Source organism: Pelodiscus sinensis, chromosome 8, assembly GCF_052426305.1.
Source record: "Pelodiscus sinensis isolate ZL-2025 chromosome 8, ASM5242630v1, whole genome shotgun sequence".
Classification (NCBI taxonomy): Eukaryota; Metazoa; Chordata; order Testudines; family Trionychidae; genus Pelodiscus; species Pelodiscus sinensis.
This window is the reverse complement of record NC_143059.1, coordinates 67,020,969-67,039,813: the sequence shown is the minus strand read 5'-3', so window position 1 is coordinate 67,039,813 and position 18,845 is coordinate 67,020,969. Positions and strand designations below refer to the sequence as shown.

Below are 18,845 nucleotides of genomic sequence, written 5' to 3'. Positions count from 1 at the left end.
ATAGAGCTGGAAGAAACCTCAGAACCCAGCCAGGGCTTTGTCAAGCCGAGACTTAAACACCTCTAGGGATGGAGACTCCACTACTTCCCTAGGTAACCCATTCCAGTGCGTCACCACCCTCCTAGTGAAATAGATTTTCCTAATATCCAACCTGGACCTCTTCCACCACAACTTGAGACCATTGCTCCTTGTTCTGCCATCTGTCACTACTGTGAACAGCCTCTCTCCATCCTCTTTGGAAGCTCCCTTCAGGAAGTTGAAGGCTGCTATCAAATCCCCCCTCACTCTTCGCTTCTGCAGACTAAACAGACCCAACTCCCTCAGCCTCTCCTCGTAGGTCATATGCTCCAGCCCCCTAATCATTTTGGTTGCCCTCTGCTGGACCCTCTCCAATGTGTCCACATCCTTTTTGTAGTGGGGGACCCAGAACTGGACACAATACCCCAGATGTGGCCTCACCAGAGCCAAAACAACTCATCTAATTGGAGCTCCTCTTGCAGCCAGACCAGACTCTGTCCTAGCTCAGACCCTCAAGCTGCTCCACACCACACCTGTGGGGCAGCTGGCCAAACCTGTGCAATGGTAGGCCCCCATCCTGCAAGCCATCCGTCCCATGAGCCTTCTTGGAAGTGAACGGTGGGACTCATTGGAATAAATGTTCTCAAGGTCGGGCCCTTGAACACTCAAATGTATTGTGCCGAGTGCGTTCGGCAGCACAACCGGTGCATTCCAGCTGTAACAGACAGCCGCGATCAGGCAGGGAGCTCGCTAATTTGCAGGAGCGACCTTGATCCTCTGACCATTTCGAACAAACCCTACCACATACTTGGCAGGCGCACCAGGACCCAGAGCAGTAACAATCCCTGCACCGGCCTGAGCTGGCTCCACAATTCTGCCCATTCCTGGGACCTAAACAAACACACCTCAGCTTGTTCCAGTCCTGAGCAGAGGGTGGCAATGTTGGGCAACGAAAGGCCGCTCTGAATACCCCAATATAGGGGTGAGGAGCCTTTTTTTGGGTCGGGGGCCACTGACCCACAAAAAAAATCAGTTGGGGGCCGCACAGAAGAGAGCAACCGAAAAAAACAAAAAACATGACATGGCCCCCCGACTGAGAAGGAGACAAAGACTCCACATTCCCCTCCCACACCACAGCCTCAGGGGACCCGGATAGATTTTGTGTGCTCCAGCCCCATGGTTTCAAAACAAGCTATTTCAAAATACGATCGAAATAAGATACGCAATTTGTGTGGCTCAAATCGCGTAGCTTATTTCGACCTATGGTGCAGTGTACAGCCCACTCTAGTAGCCTCATTAGGATTTTTTTTCCCTTTCCCTCTCCCGCCTCTCCCTTTTCTGCTTTAAATTTAGGGTTTCTGTGCCTTTTTGCACCACTCCCTCATCCACCTCCACACACACACACACACACACACACACACACAGAGAGAGAGAGAGTGTTCATCTCTAAGGGTATGTCTACACAGCAAAGTTATTGCGAAATAAGAGCCGTTATTTCGAAATAACTTTCCTAGAGTCTACACAAGCCAACTGCTATTTCTGAAATTAATTTGAAATAGCGGAGGGCTTATTTCGAAATTGGTAAACCTCATTTAACGAAGAATAGCACCAATTTCGAAATTGCTATTTCAAAATAAGCGCTGTGTAGACACTTATTTCGAAACAGAAGGCCTTCAGCCCTTCCCAGAGTACCCTGCTGGCTGCCCTGGCCGCAAGGTAACTTCTGACCTGATGCCCAGCCGGAACCAGTTCCAGCTGGCCCTAAATGTGATTCAGCGTCCAATCAGTGTGGACGCGCTATTTCGAAATGCATTTTGTCTGTAAACGTGTAAATAAGATAATTTGAAGTATCACTGTAGTGTAGACAGGTGTTACAGGATGACAATTTTTTTTACACTTTTTTTAAACCAGGACACATGTGAGTCTTGAAACCTCATTCTCAATTTTCACTCAAAGACAGGATTGGAGCAGTAGCAGGAAAGCTAGTGAATCAGGTCATGAGGGGTGTGAACCCCAAAACCACTAATCCCAACAGCTCCAGCTTCAGAGAGCGCTCTGAGGAGACAATCTGAACGCTCAGCCTGCACTCTCTCTGTCGTCAATGTAAAATCTACGACTTTATACCAACATTCATCACTTGGGGCACATGAACTTCAAAACAGTTTAAACTGGGATTCTCAAAAGAGGAGTCCTTTAGACTCCTTTGCAAACACCAACCTTAAGGTCCAAGCCAATAGGAGTCTTTTCATTGACCACAGTGATATTTAGATTAGACCCCACAGCACTACCTTGTTCACAAGAAGCACCGCCATTCCCTCTAACTTCCTACACTATTTAGAGAAACAAGGCCGAGTCAGTGTGCAATACACTGTAGGAAATCCAAGTAAGTAACACTGCCAGTATTCAGCACCGGCTAAAACAGCCACCAACCCAGGGTAATGGCAGCCTTTAGGACAGATATAAATTGGACCTGGAGATGCTAGGAAAAGATGGCTCTGTTTAAGAGCACAGCAATGTGATGCTGCAGTGAAAAAGGCAAATGCCTTTCTGGGATGTAATAACAGGCCTATTGAATGTGAAACCCAGGAGGTAATTGTGGTCTATTCAGCACTGGTGAGGCCCTGGTTGGAGTATTCTGTCCAGTTTTGGGCACCATGCTTTGAAGAAAAAGGCAAACATATTGGAGAGAATCCAAAAAAGCATCTAGTATTACAACAGGCTTGGAAAATGGAACTTGGGAGGAAAGGTTGAAGGAACTGGGCAGACAGAGGCATGTAGATTAGGCTACCTGGCATATGAAAATGAAGTGGCGATTTAAGTAATTGCTTCTTCATTTAAATTTAAATGTCTGCCGCACTGTGCCGATCAGATGTTTGTCGGCTCAGCGCGCGAGTCTGGACACTCCGCGGTCGACATCAAAGGCATTTTCACCTCCCCGGTATGCCTCGTGGGATAAGGTTTACCGGGGAGGTCGATAAATGCCTTTGATGTTGACCGCGGAGTGTACAGAATAGCTCGCTGAGCCAACAAACAGCTGATCGGCACAGCGCGGTGGCCATTTAAATTTAAATGAAGCGGCAATTATTTAAATCGCCGCTTCATTTCCCTATCCCGAGTAAACAAATCTACATGCCTCTGTCGCCAGAGGCATGTTGTCTAGACATATTCTTAGTCTAGAGAAGAGAAAGCTGATGGGAGACCAAATAATAGTCCTTGACCATGTAAAAAATTATTTTAAAGAGGATAGTGATCAGTCACTGACCACGGCCACAAAAGGTGGGACAAGAAATAATCAGCTTAGTTTGCTACAAGGGAGATGTAGGTTAAATATTAGAAAAATACTTTCTCTCAAAATAGCTAAGGGTATGTCTACACTACAGCACTAGCTAATTCGAACTAGTGCATCTAGACCTAAAAACTAATTCGAATTAGCGTTTTGCTAATTCCAACTAGCATGTCCACATTGAGTGGACCCTGAACCGAAGTTAATGCTGGCCAGAACCAGTGCCAGCAGGGCATCAGGTTAGGACTTAGAATATGGAGCTGCTGCTTCAGGCTAGCCGCGGGCTGTGCTTAAAGGGACCCAACCCCCACCCCGGACAGACAGTTCTCAGGGTTCCCCGCTTGCTTGTCTACCTCGATGAGGGACAGCAAAGCAGTCCTGTCTTGGAGTGCCCGCACTTGGCACAGCACTCGGCCATCAGCTCATCTGCACTTGCCGCAGGCTGCCATCCGGGGGGGGGTCAATCGGGGAGCTGTCAGGATCCAGGAGGCCCTGCAGGAGAGCTTCCACCCTGAGGAGCCCGCAGAGCCACCCCAGTCCTCCCCATCGGGGGCTCGTGCCCCGTTCCTCCCTCACCTCCTTCCATTTACCCCTCCCTAGCCCCCCTTTCTGATGTAAAAAATAAAGGACACGTGTTCAAAAATAGAAACTCTCTTTATTTAACAAAATTGGGAGGGGGAGGGATTAACCTCTGGGGAGACTGGGAAAAGAAGGTGGGAGAGGGGAAGAGAGAGAATGGGAGAGGGGAGGGGGAAACCTGGAAGGAGGGAGCTGGAAGGGGAAAGCCAGGGGAAGAAGGAGGAAGGGAAGTATAAAACTATGATACGCCATATCTTCAGTACTGTATACAGACATGGTCTCTTCACCTCAAAAAAGATGTTTTGGCCTTGGAAAGGGTTCAGAAAAGGGCAACTAAAATGATTAGGGGTTTGGAATGGGACCCATATGAAGAGAGGCTAAAGAGACTGGGACTTTTCAGCTTAGAGGAGACTGAGGGGGGATATAAAAGCATGAGTGGTGTGGAGAGGGTGAATAAAGAAAAGTTCTTCATTAGTTCCCATAATAGAAGGAATAGAGGACACCAAATGAAATGAATGGGTAGCAGGCTTCAAACTAATGAAAGAAAGTTCTTCTTCACAAAGCAAATAGTCAACCTCTGGAACTCCTTGCCTCAGGAGGCCGTGAAGGCTAGAACTATAACAGAGTTTAAAGAGAAGTTAGATAAATTCATGGAGATTGGGTCCATGGAGTGCTATTAGCCAGGGGATAAGGACGCTGTCCCTGGCCTCCGTTTGTGGAAGACTAGAGATGGATGGCACGAGACAAATGGCTTGGTCATTGTCTTCGGTCCGTCCCCTCCAGGGTAGCTGGTGTTGGCCATTGTCGGCGGACAGGATACTGGGCTAGATGGACCTTTAGTCTGACTCAGTACGGCCGTTCTTATGTTCTAAGCTCAGGGCTCAGGGTTGGGGGACTCACTGGACCAACTTGATTTTCATGCAAACCTGCTCCTGGGTTCACATGTGGCCTTTGGTGGCCAGGCTGGCAGCTATTCTGCCCTAGACGGCCACTTTCCTGTGCCTAGTGCAGAGATTGTGGATGTTGGAAGCCTCCTCCCAAACCTGGATGAAGTCCACGATCTCCGCACTAGACCAGGCGGGCGCCCGCGTCTTGCAGCCCTGGGCAGGCTCCTGGGAGCCGTCAGCCTGGTCCTGGGAAGAGGCAGAGGGCTGGGTGGCAGCGGGTGGCTGGCTCATGCCGTGCCAGGTGCAGGGTCTGCTGGCTGGGTGCTGGCAGACTTGTACCTGGCACAGGCACCGTAGCCAGACCGTGGCCCTTTAAGGACTCCGGGGCCGGGAGGGGGGGTAGAAGAGTTTCCCTGGTGGTGCCCAGAATGGCCACCGGGGCAAGCTGGGAAGGGCTAGCCTCCCACTAGTTCGAATTAAGTGGCTACACAGCCCTTAATTCAAACTCCTTAATTAGAACTAGGCGTTAGTCCTTGTAGAATGAGGTTTACCTAGTTCGAATTAAGTGCTCCGCTAGTTCGAATTAAGTTCCAACTAGCGGTTTGTATGTGTTTGTAGCGCCTATGAAAGTTAATTCGAACTAATGGCTGTTAGTTCGAATTAACTTTGTAGTGTAGACATACCCTAAGTTCTAGAATAGATTACCTAGGACAGGGGGTTTCAAACTTTGGTCATGGCTTGTAAGGGCAAGCCATTCTGGCTGCGAGGTGCTTTGTTTACCTGCGCTTGTGCAGGAACGGGTGATCATAACTCCCACTGGCTGCTGATCACTGTTCCTGGCCAGTTGGAGCTATGGGAAATGGTGCGGACTAGAACATCGCGTCCCACCGCTCCTATTGGCTGAGAACAGCGATCCGCAGCCAATGGGAGCTGTGATCACCCATATCTGTGGAGGCACAGGTAAATAAAGCATCTTATGGCCAGATAGTGACTTGCCCTTATAAACCGCAACCCAGAGTTTGAAATCCCCGGACCGAGGGAGGTTGTGTTGGAAGTTTTTAAGAACAGGTTAGACAAACACACATCAGGGCTAATCTTGGGCGACCACTGCAGGTGGATAGACTAGATGACCTCTTGAGGTCCCTTCCAGCCCTATGTTTACATGTTTCTATGATTCTGTCCTTTCAGTCCCATGGATGAGTAAACCTGCAAAGCCAACGGATATGATCAGGCTATAATACAATAGGAAAAGCTGCTACCAAATTCACCAGCCTTGACTTCCCCTTGTCTTCGACCTCATCTGCAGTACTGATTTGCTTCTATTTCAGTCACTGGTGGTGCTGCACAAGTGTGAGTCCTGACTGTAGAAAAGCAAACCTAGTAGAGGTTGAACCTCTCTAATCCAGCAGTCTTTCTGGTCCGGCAACATCCGCGGTCCAGCATGATTTTAGCTAGTCAGATGTCCCATTATTGCAGGTGTGGCCAAGTTTCCCACGGTCCCATAAAGTTTGTTGTTAGCCACCAGCCCTGGTTTGCAGTATTCTGTGTTATTATATAGCTCTAAATTATTCCTAAGTGTCTTCTAAGAGCCCAGAGCAGTGGAAGGGCTGGTAATGCTGCTAAACGTATGTACTTATTATGCTTTATCTACTTATTTCCTTGTGCAGATACAGTAAAATTGTGCAACACTAACACTTTGTGACGAAGAGAGCTGATAAGCCTTGGCTAAGCGTAGGCTTATATAGGGTGTATCAGTACAATCGTACATTATTAAGCAACATTGCAAGAGCTGTTCCATTCATTTGCATCAGTGAAATAAAAATAAAGTGACCCCTTGTGGTTCGGCAAATTCTCTGGTTCTGCACCAGTCGGGTCCCACAGGTGCCAGACTAGAGAGGTTCAACCTGAACTTGCACAGATGCCATGAACCCCTGCTTCACACCAGGAGATGTTGGAAATGGCAGTTTATAGTGGTCTGCACCAGGGGGCTGTATTGGTGAAACTCACCAATGGCTGAAAGTGGAGCAATTCCCTACTGCAGACAAGACCTGACAGAGGCAACCCACCGGGACACATGTAAGCCACAAATTAGCAGCTGTCATTAATCATTTCCATTCAGACTGTAGAAACCCGATGAACTAGTCCGGCAGGAAGCCGGGCTGTTTGCATGACTGCATTTACTGTAAGGGGGGGGGCGGGAAAGGAGCAAGGAATGTGACCTGCAGGATTCCGAAGTCATGTGACCACCGTCCCAATCTAGCAAAATGTGTCTGGAGTTACAGGGAGGTAGCTTCAGGCAAGGAGCAAACTGCAGCAGCTGCCCGGGAGCCCCTCCCCCATCGCACCGAACTGAGGAGCTGATGTATTTCAAGGGGAAACGTGCGACGTGTGTTCCCGGGGCAACGCCACATGCCCCACCGCCTTACCCCTTGTGTCATCCCATGCAGCTGTGCAAAAAGGGAGCGAAACACTCGGACGCGGCAGCACTTCACACGCGCTTTGCACAAATGTAAATGCCCACCCCAGGTGTGGGAAGGCGACAGCGGTCTGGCCCTCTCTATCTGAAAGGGGCCGAGGGAAGAAGATTCCCCCCTCTAGCCTCCCAAGAACTCTGGGATTCTCTAAGCCAGTGGTCCCCAACGCGGTGCCCGCAGGTGCCATGGCGCCTGCCGGGGCATTTATGTACACCCACCGAAACATCTGGGCTGGCCCTGCCCCCGGCGCGCAGCACATGCGTGGTGCCGGCCCTGGGCTCGTGGCACATGGGCGGCCCCTGCCCCGGGAGCGCGGCTCATGCGTGGTGCCGGCCCTGGGCTCGTGGCGCATGGGCGGCCTCTGCCCCGGGCATGCGGCTCATGCGTGGTGCCGGCCCTGGGCTCAGGGCGCGTGGGCGGTCCCCACTCCCAGGCGCGCGGCGCATGCGTGACCCCACCCCCAGAAGCATAGCGCGTGAGCAGCCCCGCCCCCGGACGCCTGGCACGTGAGTGGCCCCGCCCCTGGGCGCCCGGCAGCCACGGAAGTTGGGGGACCACTGCTCTAAGCTCCGTGGAAGACTGAGACAAGCTCCGTGGAAGACTGAGGAGGCTGAATTTACACATTGAGGTGGGCAAGAGGGGGTTCAACATTTCAAAGTTGCCTTGGGCTAAACAACTACAGCAGATCAAGACCATCTTAGTACTGTGCAGGTAGCAACCATGGTGATCAAACTCCCAAGCGACAGGCCCCGGGATCACCTCCTCCGACTGACACAGAGAGGAGTCACTTTGGGGGCACGGGACCCCAGGTCTGCAGAGGAGAGGGGACTGGGCCTCTGCAGCATGCTGTCCTCCCTACTGCCATCCCAGACGCTCCCCCATGGGAGAGCTGCAGGCTAGGGCTCTCTAGCTCTAGAAGATACACTACGAGGGTCAGGAGGGGAGCAGCCATTTCTTTGGCAAGCTCATTTCTGAAGACCACGGGCTTCCTTGGGAAGAGCAGAACCAGCAACGCTGACATTCTGCAGGGAAACAAACACCGACCCTCAGAAAAACGACCCTAGAAAACCCTGGCTGCAGCTCCCCGCAGCACCGTTCCCCACCTCACCAATGCTTTTATCTGGAATTCTTTGAAGCAAGCAAACTTATAGGCCTTTGCTTTCCCCCCAGAAGGGACTATCCTTAGGACTGAATTCTCTACCTGGTGTGCATCTCCGGAGGGCACAATGTAGGCCTGGATGGGCTCGGCGACGTACTTGGAACTCTTCATCACCTGCCGCAGCTGCCTGAGCAGCTCTGTCGTAATCTTGGGACCCATATTCCTACCTGCAATACAAATTACGCACAGTCTTAGGCCTTCTTCACCAGCCCCTGCGGCCTGCAAGAGCCTGCTCCATTTCCCATTGAATTCAGTGGCCAAACTCCCTTTGATGTCAACACAGCAAGCACCTGGCCCCATAATGCTGCTTTTCAGCTTCTTGCCCTCTTGTTTTCCTTGTTATCACTCATTTGGGTTCTTTAGCCAATGTCATGGCTCAGAGATGAGGCTTCATCTATTAGGGGCAAAGCTTGTAAACACTTGTGCTATTTTTTTCCACTCGTGTGCAATTGTGCAATACAACGGCTTTGCATGTAAGATCCTTCTAAGGGCTGGCACCAGCCCTTAGATGTCCTCTCCTATACCAAACTCTGTGGTTCTGATGTCAGCGTTTCCAGGTTCAATTCCCATTCTGGTCCATGATGTCTGCACACAGCCATGGCTTGTTACCTATACAGGAAAGAGCCCTTAGTCCAGGCATGTCAAACAGGCATCTGGAGGGCTGCCCAATCGAAGTTTTTTGCGGCCCGCCACTACATTTTATAAAAAAATAAAGTGCAGCCTGCTGGCCGCTCAGCGCACATGGCCGAGTGCAGATCACAGCTGGCCAGCCACTCTGAGCACTGCGCCGCAGCAACTGCTCACGGCCAGCCGGGCCGCTCTGCAGAGGCATCAAGCGCCTGCTCAGACCCGGCCGCTATTCTCATGCCGCCCCAGCGCCTGAGGAAGAAATGTGTGGCAGCGATGGCAGGTTTTAGAAATCCTAAGGATAGCATAAAGGCCAGCTTTGCAAGCCACTCAATTCGTTTTGGTAATCCTTTTGGGGACAAATAGAGGCTTAGAGAAGGCTGGGGAGGAGGGTATGGCTGCAGATAAGGCAGCCAACACAGATGTCATATTTAAATTCCAGGGCAAAAAAAGAATCAGAATGTACCTGGTTTACACTGTGTTTCTTTAAAGAAAATTCAAAGGCTATTATTTGCCAGGCTGTAGCAATTATTCTGAAATAGGAGTCTCTCTCTTATTGTTTTGGTCTATACTTGTTTTCATTTCAACAAAACAAGTTATGTATCATATAAAAAATAATGTAAAAGTACTTTACATTTATATTTTAAAATGATCAACATTATTATATATGAGCAAATAACTATTTTACACATCAAATAATTGTATTATATTCAAACAAGACCTGAAAAAATATTATACAATATACCTAAACATAATCTATAGTAATAAATAATTATGACTTTCCGATAGAAGTACATTGGTGGCCCTGAAAGCTATCAGGTTTCGTTTGTGTGGCCCTCAGTAGGCTTCAAGTTTGACATGCCTGCCTTAGTCCTTAACTCTGCCTGCTGGGCACAAATACTGTATTACCGGAGTAGGGAGGGTACGTCTACACAGCAGCGTTATTTCGGAATAAGTGACGTTATTTCACAATAACAAAGAGCGCGTCTACACTGTAAGCCATTATTTCAAAGTAACGGAGAGCTGGAGGACTTCTTACTCCAACTCCTGTAACCCTCATTTCACGAGGCATAAGGGGAGGTGAAGGAAGAGTGTTTGTTCTTCCTTCAACTTCCTGCTGTGTAGACAGCGCGAAAAGCTGAATTACGCTATTCTGACTTCAGCTGTGCAACTGACGTAGCTGAAGTTGTGTTGCTTAATTCAATTTTTGCCCTGAGTTGCCCTGGCCATTTCCTGTGCTCACACAGATCATTTAAGGGAGCTGGTTTCTGAGTCTGAGCTACATCACAGTGGTGCTATCACAGTTGGGATGGCTGGATTCCTAGGCTAGGTCAGATAAAAAAAAGGAAGACACTTGTCCTGGATGCAGACAAGAATCAATTCCTGCGAACCTTTACATGCCTGTTGCATGTTATTTCTCATGGAACTTATGCAGAGCCCCAGAGTGGGAGACCCACTGATTAAAGTGCAGCATAGGACAGTAAGAGAAATCCTATCTAGTTGTTCCTTAATCAGAAGCAAAGTAACTGCTATCAAATGGGGAATGTAAGACAGGAGAGGGGCATGGAGGGGAAATGATATCTTGACGGCCAACAAGGGTACAGACCATTCAATATACACAACGTTATACACCACGGCACTCACATGGGTGCGTTATTTACCCTCATATTCTATTGCGTGCATCCCTTTCAAAAGACATTTTTAAAAGAAGATTTGTCATCCAATAAACTTGAATAGCGCCGGATTCTTTGGGGATGGGGAACCTATTTTGGGTCGAGGGACGCTGACTCTCAGAAAAATTACTCTGGGGCCGCACAGAAGTGAGAAGCAAAACAAACAAACACACATCAGAGCCTCGGGGGTCCCCAGCTAGATTTTGTGGACCCCCCCGTGCTCTGGGGAGGGACCAAAAATGAGTTCAGTGTGCGTGGGAGGGGGCGCTGGGACACAAGCTTCGGGTGTGGAGTCTGGGAGGGATGGAAGAAGCAGGAGTACGTTGGGGTTGATGGGTCTGGGAGGGTGGTAGGATGCAAGAGCAGAGTGGGGTGTCGGGGGTCTGGGCAGGAGGGGATCACAGGGCTCAAGCACCGGCTCCCCAATTCTGGGAGGGACCAAATCCAGTTCCTGGGACAGAGGTTCCCCACCCTTGTGTCCCTTGGCACAGGAGGTCCCATTGCCAACCAGTCACGAGTACAGGCAGTCCCCGGGTTACGTACAAGATAGGGACTGTAGGTTTGTTCTTAAGTTGAATCTGATGTAAGTCGGAACTGGCGTCCAGATTCAGCCGCTGCTGAAACTGATCAGTTTCAACAGCGGCTGAATCTGGACGCCAGTTCTGACTTACATACAGATTCAACTTAAGAACCCCAGGCGTCCCCAAGTCAGCTGCTGCTGAAACTGATCAGTGGCTGATTCCAGGAAGCCCGGGGCAGGGGCTTCCTGTAGTCAGCCACTGGTCAGTTTCAGCAGCGGTTAACTTGGGGACGCCTGGGGCAGAGCAGCTGGGGTGCTGCTGGGTTGCTCCAGTAGCGCCACTCCTCGGCGCTACTGGACCAACCCAGCAGCACCCCAGCTGCTCTGCCCCAGGCGTCCTGATTCAGCCGCTGCTGAAACTGACCAGCAGTGGCTGAATCAGGACGCCTGGGGCAGAGCAGCTGGGGTGCTGCCGGGTTGGTCCAGTAGCGCCCAGAGCAGCGCTACGGGACCAACCGGCAGCGCCCCAGCTGCTGTACCACAGGCGTCCGGAGCAAAGCGGCGGAACACGCGGGCAGCGGACAGCCCAGACGTGTCTGGGCTGTCCTCTGCCCACGTGCTCCGCGGCTTTGCTCTGCTTTGCTCCCCGTCCCCCTGGTCTGCAGACCAGGAGGACGGGGAGCAAAGCGGCAGAACACGCGGGCAGCGGACAGCCCAGACACGTCTGGGCTGTCCGCTGCCCGCGTGTTCCGCCGCTTTGCTTCCTCTCCCTGGTCTGCTGGAGACCAGGGAGAGGGCCCCATTCGTAACTGCGGATCCGACATAAGTCAGATCCACGTAACTCGGGGACTGCCTGTATTTGCCAAGCAGTGAGTCTCTACCTGTTTTAGAGAGGTAGCGCTGTTACTCTCAGTAAAAACAAGAAGGAGTCCTGTGGCACTTTAAAGACTAACACATTTGTTGGGGTATTAGCGCATAAGCTTTTGTGAGCCACAACTCACTTACAACTACCTGTTTTACGTGTTAGGTCAGGCTGAAGTGACAGGCTTGACGCAGAAATTATTAGATGACATAGCTCTGTCTACACAAGAGCGTTAAGGCTGGCATAACTTCATTGCTCCGAGGTGTGAATTTTTCACACCCTAGAATGATGCAGTTTTACAGAAGTAAGTAGGTAGAACAGACCTGCCCTATGAAACGCACAGACATAGACTTCTACATGGGTGAAACCCTTGCCCCCAAAAAGCCAATAGCAAAAAACCCAATGACTTTCAATGGGACTGGGATTTCACCCTCTAGCTATTTCAATGGCCATATATTGTTTGTCCACCATAGTGTACAGCAGGGATGGGCAATAAAATGGCCACGGTTTGCCAGTGTTAGTCACAGCGGGCTACCTCCACTATATAGGCCTGCACCTCCACAGGTACAAGCAATTGCAGCTCCCAATGACCGGGGATAACCGGTTTCAGCCCACGGGATCTGTGGGAAATGGGGCAGATTGGAGGCACAGGTAAATATAGAGGCTAACCCGGAGGAGCCAGATCCGGCTCGTGGGCCGGTATTTGCCCACCACTGATGTACAGTGTCTTATTCTGATTACACTTTTCTGTCCCATGTAATAAGCTGATCACTTCCATTCACTGCTGAGAGATGTCCATAAGACAACGGAAACAATCTGACGGTCAGTTAGAAAAAGAAAAGAAACCCTTCCCTTAACTCTTAAGGACAAAGTTCCTCTTTCCAGGCACGTGCTTTGTCCTAAGGGCAGGAGCCTGAAATAGAAACTGATGTGGAACAATGATTGCAGAAGCAAAGAACAACAAGGGCTTGATTAACATCTAATGAAGCCCTGAAGCGACAAGTGAAAGACTGAAGAAGTCAGGAAGGACTGTCCTCAAACATGACCCTGAAAAGTCTGTAACTGTAATGACAGAAACTCTGAGCTCTCTTGGCAGTGAAACCCATATTAAGGATGCCAGCAGTAACTCCAGCTTTCTAAGCAACCATTTTTAAATATTCCCAAGATTTCCAGTAGGATTTTTCATCCTTGTTTCTTTGGGGGAGGTCACTTAACTTGGTGTCTCTATATTTTTAGGAATATAACCGACCTCTCCCCACAGCAGTAAACCTAGTGCTAAGTTAAAATCACTTCTCTGAAACTATTTACTCACTCAGTGATTAAAACCAAGTGCCACTAAAATTAAAGTCACTGTCCCACTGATGAAAGACGCAACCAAATCCTCTGCCTTGACATTTCAAAGCCATCAAATAACTGTAGCCACATTACCTGCTCTCTATAGCTTTCCTCTCCACGTCCTGATTCCTCTGGTCTTTTGATGGAACAAAAACCAGTCAGTACTTTGTTCTCCTTAACAAGCTCAGCTGTGCCTGAGAAAGCAAAGGGCAAATATTAATGCTTTACCAGACTTTGGCCACAATAAACGTTCTTATCCCACAATGCACAGCTTCGGAGGCAGTAATGGTACAGTACAGGAGACATCCACCTAAGATTATAGAACAGAGATGCTCAAAATGCTACGTGCACATTGGTGGTCTGCATTTGATGGTGGTCTATGGAGAAGCTGGCAGCTCACACAATGCATCTTCTTTATATCTTCTTTATATGCAAGAAAACCAGCTAAAAGTACATTAAGACTGAGATTTTCAGATGCCCAACACCCATTGAATTTTAGCCTCAGCTTCAACACTTTCTTTATAAGCTTTAAAGGGGTAGCTGAGTTAGTCTGTAACAGGAAAAAATTAAAAAACAACAAATAGTCTGGTAGCACTTTAAAGACCTACAAAATATGTAGATGGTATCATGAGATTCCGTGGGCTTTCCAATCATCGGAAGAAGTGGCCTGTGCCCACTTTCTTGCTGCAGCTATTACCTGCATGTTATGTGATTGTGAGTAGTAAGAAATTCAGATCCACGAGACATGAACTCTATCAAGGTGTCAAGTATCAGAGGGGTAGCCGTGTTAGTCTGAATCTGCAAAAGTGGCGAGGAGTCCTGTGGCACCTTATAGACTAACTGAAGTGTAGGAGCATCAGCTTTCATGGGCAAAGACCACGAATCTGACGAAGTGGGTCTTTGCCCACGAAAGCTTATGCTCCCACACTTCAGTTAGTCTATAAGGTGCCACAGGACTCCTCGCCGCTTCTATCAAAGTGGTCTCCCTACCCTATGAAAAATAGGACATTCCTTTTGCTAGCTATCTTTCACTTCTCTGCGTTAATCCGCTGATGGATATACTGTGTTCTGCTGGTGCAGCATGTAGTGTGAGCAACCCCACTGATAACATATTCAGTCATCATACTATAATAATTTAATCCTCAGCATTCATATGTAGCTTTTCACATGAAAAGCACTGGATAGACATTAAGCTTCACAGCAAACCTATGAGGTAGATTCAAGTTCCTTCTCAGTTTTATAGTGAAGAAACTGAGGCAGTTGCCGTTATATCGGTAGAGCCAGCGGCAGTCAGGACGAGATCACAGGACTTCCTAGTGCCCATGCAGTGTGCATTCTTCTAATTTACATCATCAACTGGATTCACACCTCTTTTGTCAAAATACTAAGCATATCTCTATGTGCAGCAGTAGAGTTCTGCTTTATTAGGCCTACTTTTGTGCAGAATGTATGACATCCGAAACATGCAAAGCAAGTTTCTGTGAAGAAAAATGACCAATCAGGTGCTTGTCTTCTATGGAGGGTTATACTTTACAGCTTTATGCTGGAAATAACTCATTCTGGATGAAAGGAAGAAAGAAATTTGGGACAAATCATATTTTCCTCTCATAAAAGATTTTAGTCTAATATTATCCTTGTGACCTATTGTGACCAAAAGGGGTTAATGATAAGGACCAGGAAACCATTTATAAAATGAGAGACACCACCCAATGACTTTATTGTGCCAAGATAACTTCTCCTACCACATTAAGCAGGTAATGCTTCGATTGCAATCTTGCATTTCTAGCCCCAATAGATAGGTTATGTAAATGAATCTGCAATTACTGAAGATTTATTTTTAAATTTCTATTGAGCAATTCTGATTTACCAAGTATTTTCTGTGTGCAAGACAAAAATGTAATATCTGTTTTCACAAATGCATATGAAACAGCAAGAAGTTTTATTGCTGTGGCTCTGATACCTTAAATACGTTTGCACATGCTCAACTTTAAACATGCCAGTAATTCCACTGAAGTCAATGACTACTCACAGGCTTACCATTGAGCCCATGAGCAAAGGTTTGTAGGAGCAGAGGCTAAGTTCTCATGTGTCCACAGGACACCACATAGGTTAGAGATGGGCCTAAATTTTCAAAGGGTGAATTACTTAAGACTCCTTATAGGGAGCAGATTTTCAGAGAGCTCTAACCACCAGCCCTCTGAAAATCAGTCTTCTTTAAACCATCTCAAGAAAAGGCACTGGAACAAAGGGTGGACCCCCCAGCTTGATGTAATAACAGCAACCACATGCAGTGCTTCCAACCACGCTCTCTAAAAAAAAACTGCTTCCACACCCTGATGTGAATTTGTACAACCTAAAATGTAGGTGCCCCAGAATTACTAGTCACTTTTGAAAATGCACACCACACTACTTACCTTTTATTATTTTTATGCCAATGCATATGAAATGAAAACAAGTAACAGCCCACTCTTACCCATTTAAAAACCATGTATGTGTTCCCCTGAGTAGCAATACTATGTAAACGAATAGCTGTGAGTAGCTTGTACATGGAAGAGGGTTAGAAGTGTTGATAAAACATGGTATAATCTGTGTTTTATTTAAAAAATATAAAATGTATACACATTACTGACAGAAGACAGTGCCTAAAAACAATAGTTCTGGGACTATCCCCACTGTCAGTTCAAATGGTATATTTATTCCAAGTCTGTCTTTTTGTTCTGTATACAACTCTGCTCCATGACTAGGGCTCCTATCCATTAGGGTACACAAACAGAAGTAAATAAATAATAGTAATCATTATAATAATAAATCATAATAATTCACATCACATTTATCTCCATGATAGCAGTGCCTCAGGGACAGTGTTTGTCACAAATAGAAGGCTGCTATTCTTCGCCAGGAGCAGGGCCTGCCTAGTATTGGCTATATACCCCTTCAGAGAAAACCACTATAACAAAATGTACAAAATATAAACATGTATATCAGCGACGTATATACATCTGGGCATCAGATTGCCCAACTGTGCCTAACATCTACTTTCCTATGGATTTCCACATGGGATAACTACATCTTTGGTAATGAAAGGGGCTAGTCATGAAATGTCACCATCTCCTTTAAAAGACAAAAAAAATTAACCCTCCTGTTCTGCTCTGGGAAAGGTTGTGCCAACCAAAAAGCACAGAGCTGAAACTGACTCAAGTTATCATCAACCACTGTTACAACACCCCATCCCCTCGCCCCCACAGACAGGGCCGGATTCAGACCTTTAGAGGCCCTAAGCACGGGAAAGATGACCCCATACATAATTCAAAATAAAAACAATACTATACCGTAATTTTTTATTTTTTTTTTGGAGCCCCTGCTTTGCTGGTGCCCTAAGCATGTGCGGAGTCTGCCTATTGGGTAATCCAGCCCTGTTCATAGACCTATTCCAGGCTTCCCCCTGCACAGCATCCACACCTCCCCTTCCCTGCCTCTGGGCGCAGGAGGCTGAAAGGCGGCCGCCTCCAGGAGAGGGGCTCTGTGCAGGGAAGAGATTTCTCCAGCCAGATGTGCAAATAGCAACCCCCCCCCCCCACCACCACACACACCCCCAGCCCCCTAGGGCAGCACCTCTGGGGCTTGTCGCGCCTAAGCATGTGCGGAGTCTGCCTATTGGGTAATCCAGCCCTGTTCATAGACCTATTCCAGGCTTCCCCCTGCACAGCATCCACACCTCCCCTTCCCTGCCTCTGGGCGCAGGAGGCTGAAAGGCGGCCGCCTCCAGGAGAGGGGCTCTGTGCAGGGAAGAGATTTCTCCAGCCAGATGTGCAAATAGCAACCCCCCCCCCCCCCACACACACACACACACACACCCAGCCCCCTAGGGCAGCACCTCTGGGGCTTGTCGCGCCCCTCCCCCTGCCCTGGACCCTACCGAGCACCGCCCGGCGCTCCCCCAGCCGCGCTCCACGCGGCCACCTGCCCGGGGCTGCGCGCGCCAAGGATGCGCTGGACTCACCTGGACTCGCCGCTGCCCCGCTTCCTGGAGGCTGCCATGCAAAAACTGACGTCCCGGGCCACGTGGGCAGCCCGGGCTGAAGCCAGGGGCGGGGCGAGCGGCTCCCCCCTGACATCAGCGGCAGCTTCCCGCAGCAGCTGCGCGCCCCGGCTGCATCCCCGCCGCGGGAGATCCCGGCCGGGGACGTGGCCTCCTGGCTGGTCTAGGACAGCTTCGGAAAGGCCCGGCCTGGCCTGTGCAGCTGTGAGGTCGCTCCCCGCCGCGGCCGTGGCTTGAAGTTCTCTCCCTCGCCAGGGGCGGCTCAGAAAGCAAGCGGGAGTGGGAGAGCCGCGATGGTTTGCAGGGAAGGCTTTTCTTAAAAACAAGGCACCGCATAGATGGGGGGAGGAGAGGGCTGCGATGTATTGGGGCTATTGTGCGGCAGGGGGAGGGAAACCTCCAGCAGAGAGGAAAAGGACCAAGGAGGCTGTTTCCAAGAGATCTAGTGATGTATTGCCACCTGCCCTTCATATTGTCACTTGAAATTATTTTTCTGGCTTGCAGCTAGCGCTGGGTGGAGAGACATAGTGGCTGCGAGTTCATGTGGGGTCCCAGTTCCCTTCTTGCATCTTCTGTTAAAAATTGTGAGGGTTCTCCCCCTCCTCCCTCCCTCCCCCCCAGCTCATCTGAGGAAGTGGATTTTGCCCACAAATGCTCATGATACTATATATGAGGGCTACATCTACACTGGCATGATTTTCCGAAAATGCTTTTAACGAAAAATCGCGTCTAGATTGGCAGGACGCTTTTCCGCAAAAGCCTATCACAGACTCTGATCTCCCCGAAACTAGACCCTGCCTTCTGCCTGATGTTTGATTTGCTCTCTGGCCTATCATGGACTCTGATCCTCTAGTATCCAACCTGGTCTGACTCCCACTCTAACTACTAGTTCAGACTGCCCACAACCCCATTGTGACAATTTGTTCCTGGTTTTGGCTCTGATTCCTAGTGTGGCTACTGGCTCTGACCCTTGGACTGGATCTGCTTCCTGGCTCCTGCTCTGACCACTAGGAATGGATGCCCACAGCCTAGTCTCAACTGTGCTGTTCCAGGAAGATCTACTGGGAAAAGAAGATGGGATCCACTTGATCAGGAAGAGGAAGAGCATCTTTCATGCATTGACTCAGCAACCTAACGAGGGGAGGGCTTTAAACGAGGTTCAAAGGGGACAGGTGACAAAAGGCAACAGGCAAGCAATACAAAAGCAATAAAAGAACACGAGGCGTAGAAAATTACAATAAGGGTCATAGGAACAACAAGAAGGAAATCAGTGGAGGAACTGGATCAACATTTCCGCTCAAATACAAGGAGTATGGGGAATAAACAGGAAGAATAGGAAGTATTAGTAGGAGATGTTGCGTTTTACATCAAAAATATATACGCTTCTTC

The 18,845-nt window shown here is 48.9% G+C and overlaps 1 protein-coding gene across 1 annotated transcript in view; it reads right to left on the bottom strand.

Moving 5' to 3' along the window:
- Positions 1-17,564, bottom strand: part of XPNPEP1 (X-prolyl aminopeptidase 1) — a 62,005-nt gene extending 44,441 nt beyond the window's left edge. Inside the window, exons 1-3 of the mRNA XM_075935514.2 lie at positions 17,418-17,564; positions 13,511-13,611; positions 8,443-8,567 (exon numbers count right to left, since the gene is read on the bottom strand). Coding sequence (XP_075791629.2) covers positions 8,443-8,559 — 117 coding nt within the window. The 5' untranslated portion in view covers positions 8,560-8,567; positions 13,511-13,611; positions 17,418-17,564. The remainder of the gene's footprint in view (positions 1-8,442; positions 8,568-13,510; positions 13,612-17,417) is intronic.
- Positions 17,565-18,845: the final 1,281 nt, after the last annotated feature.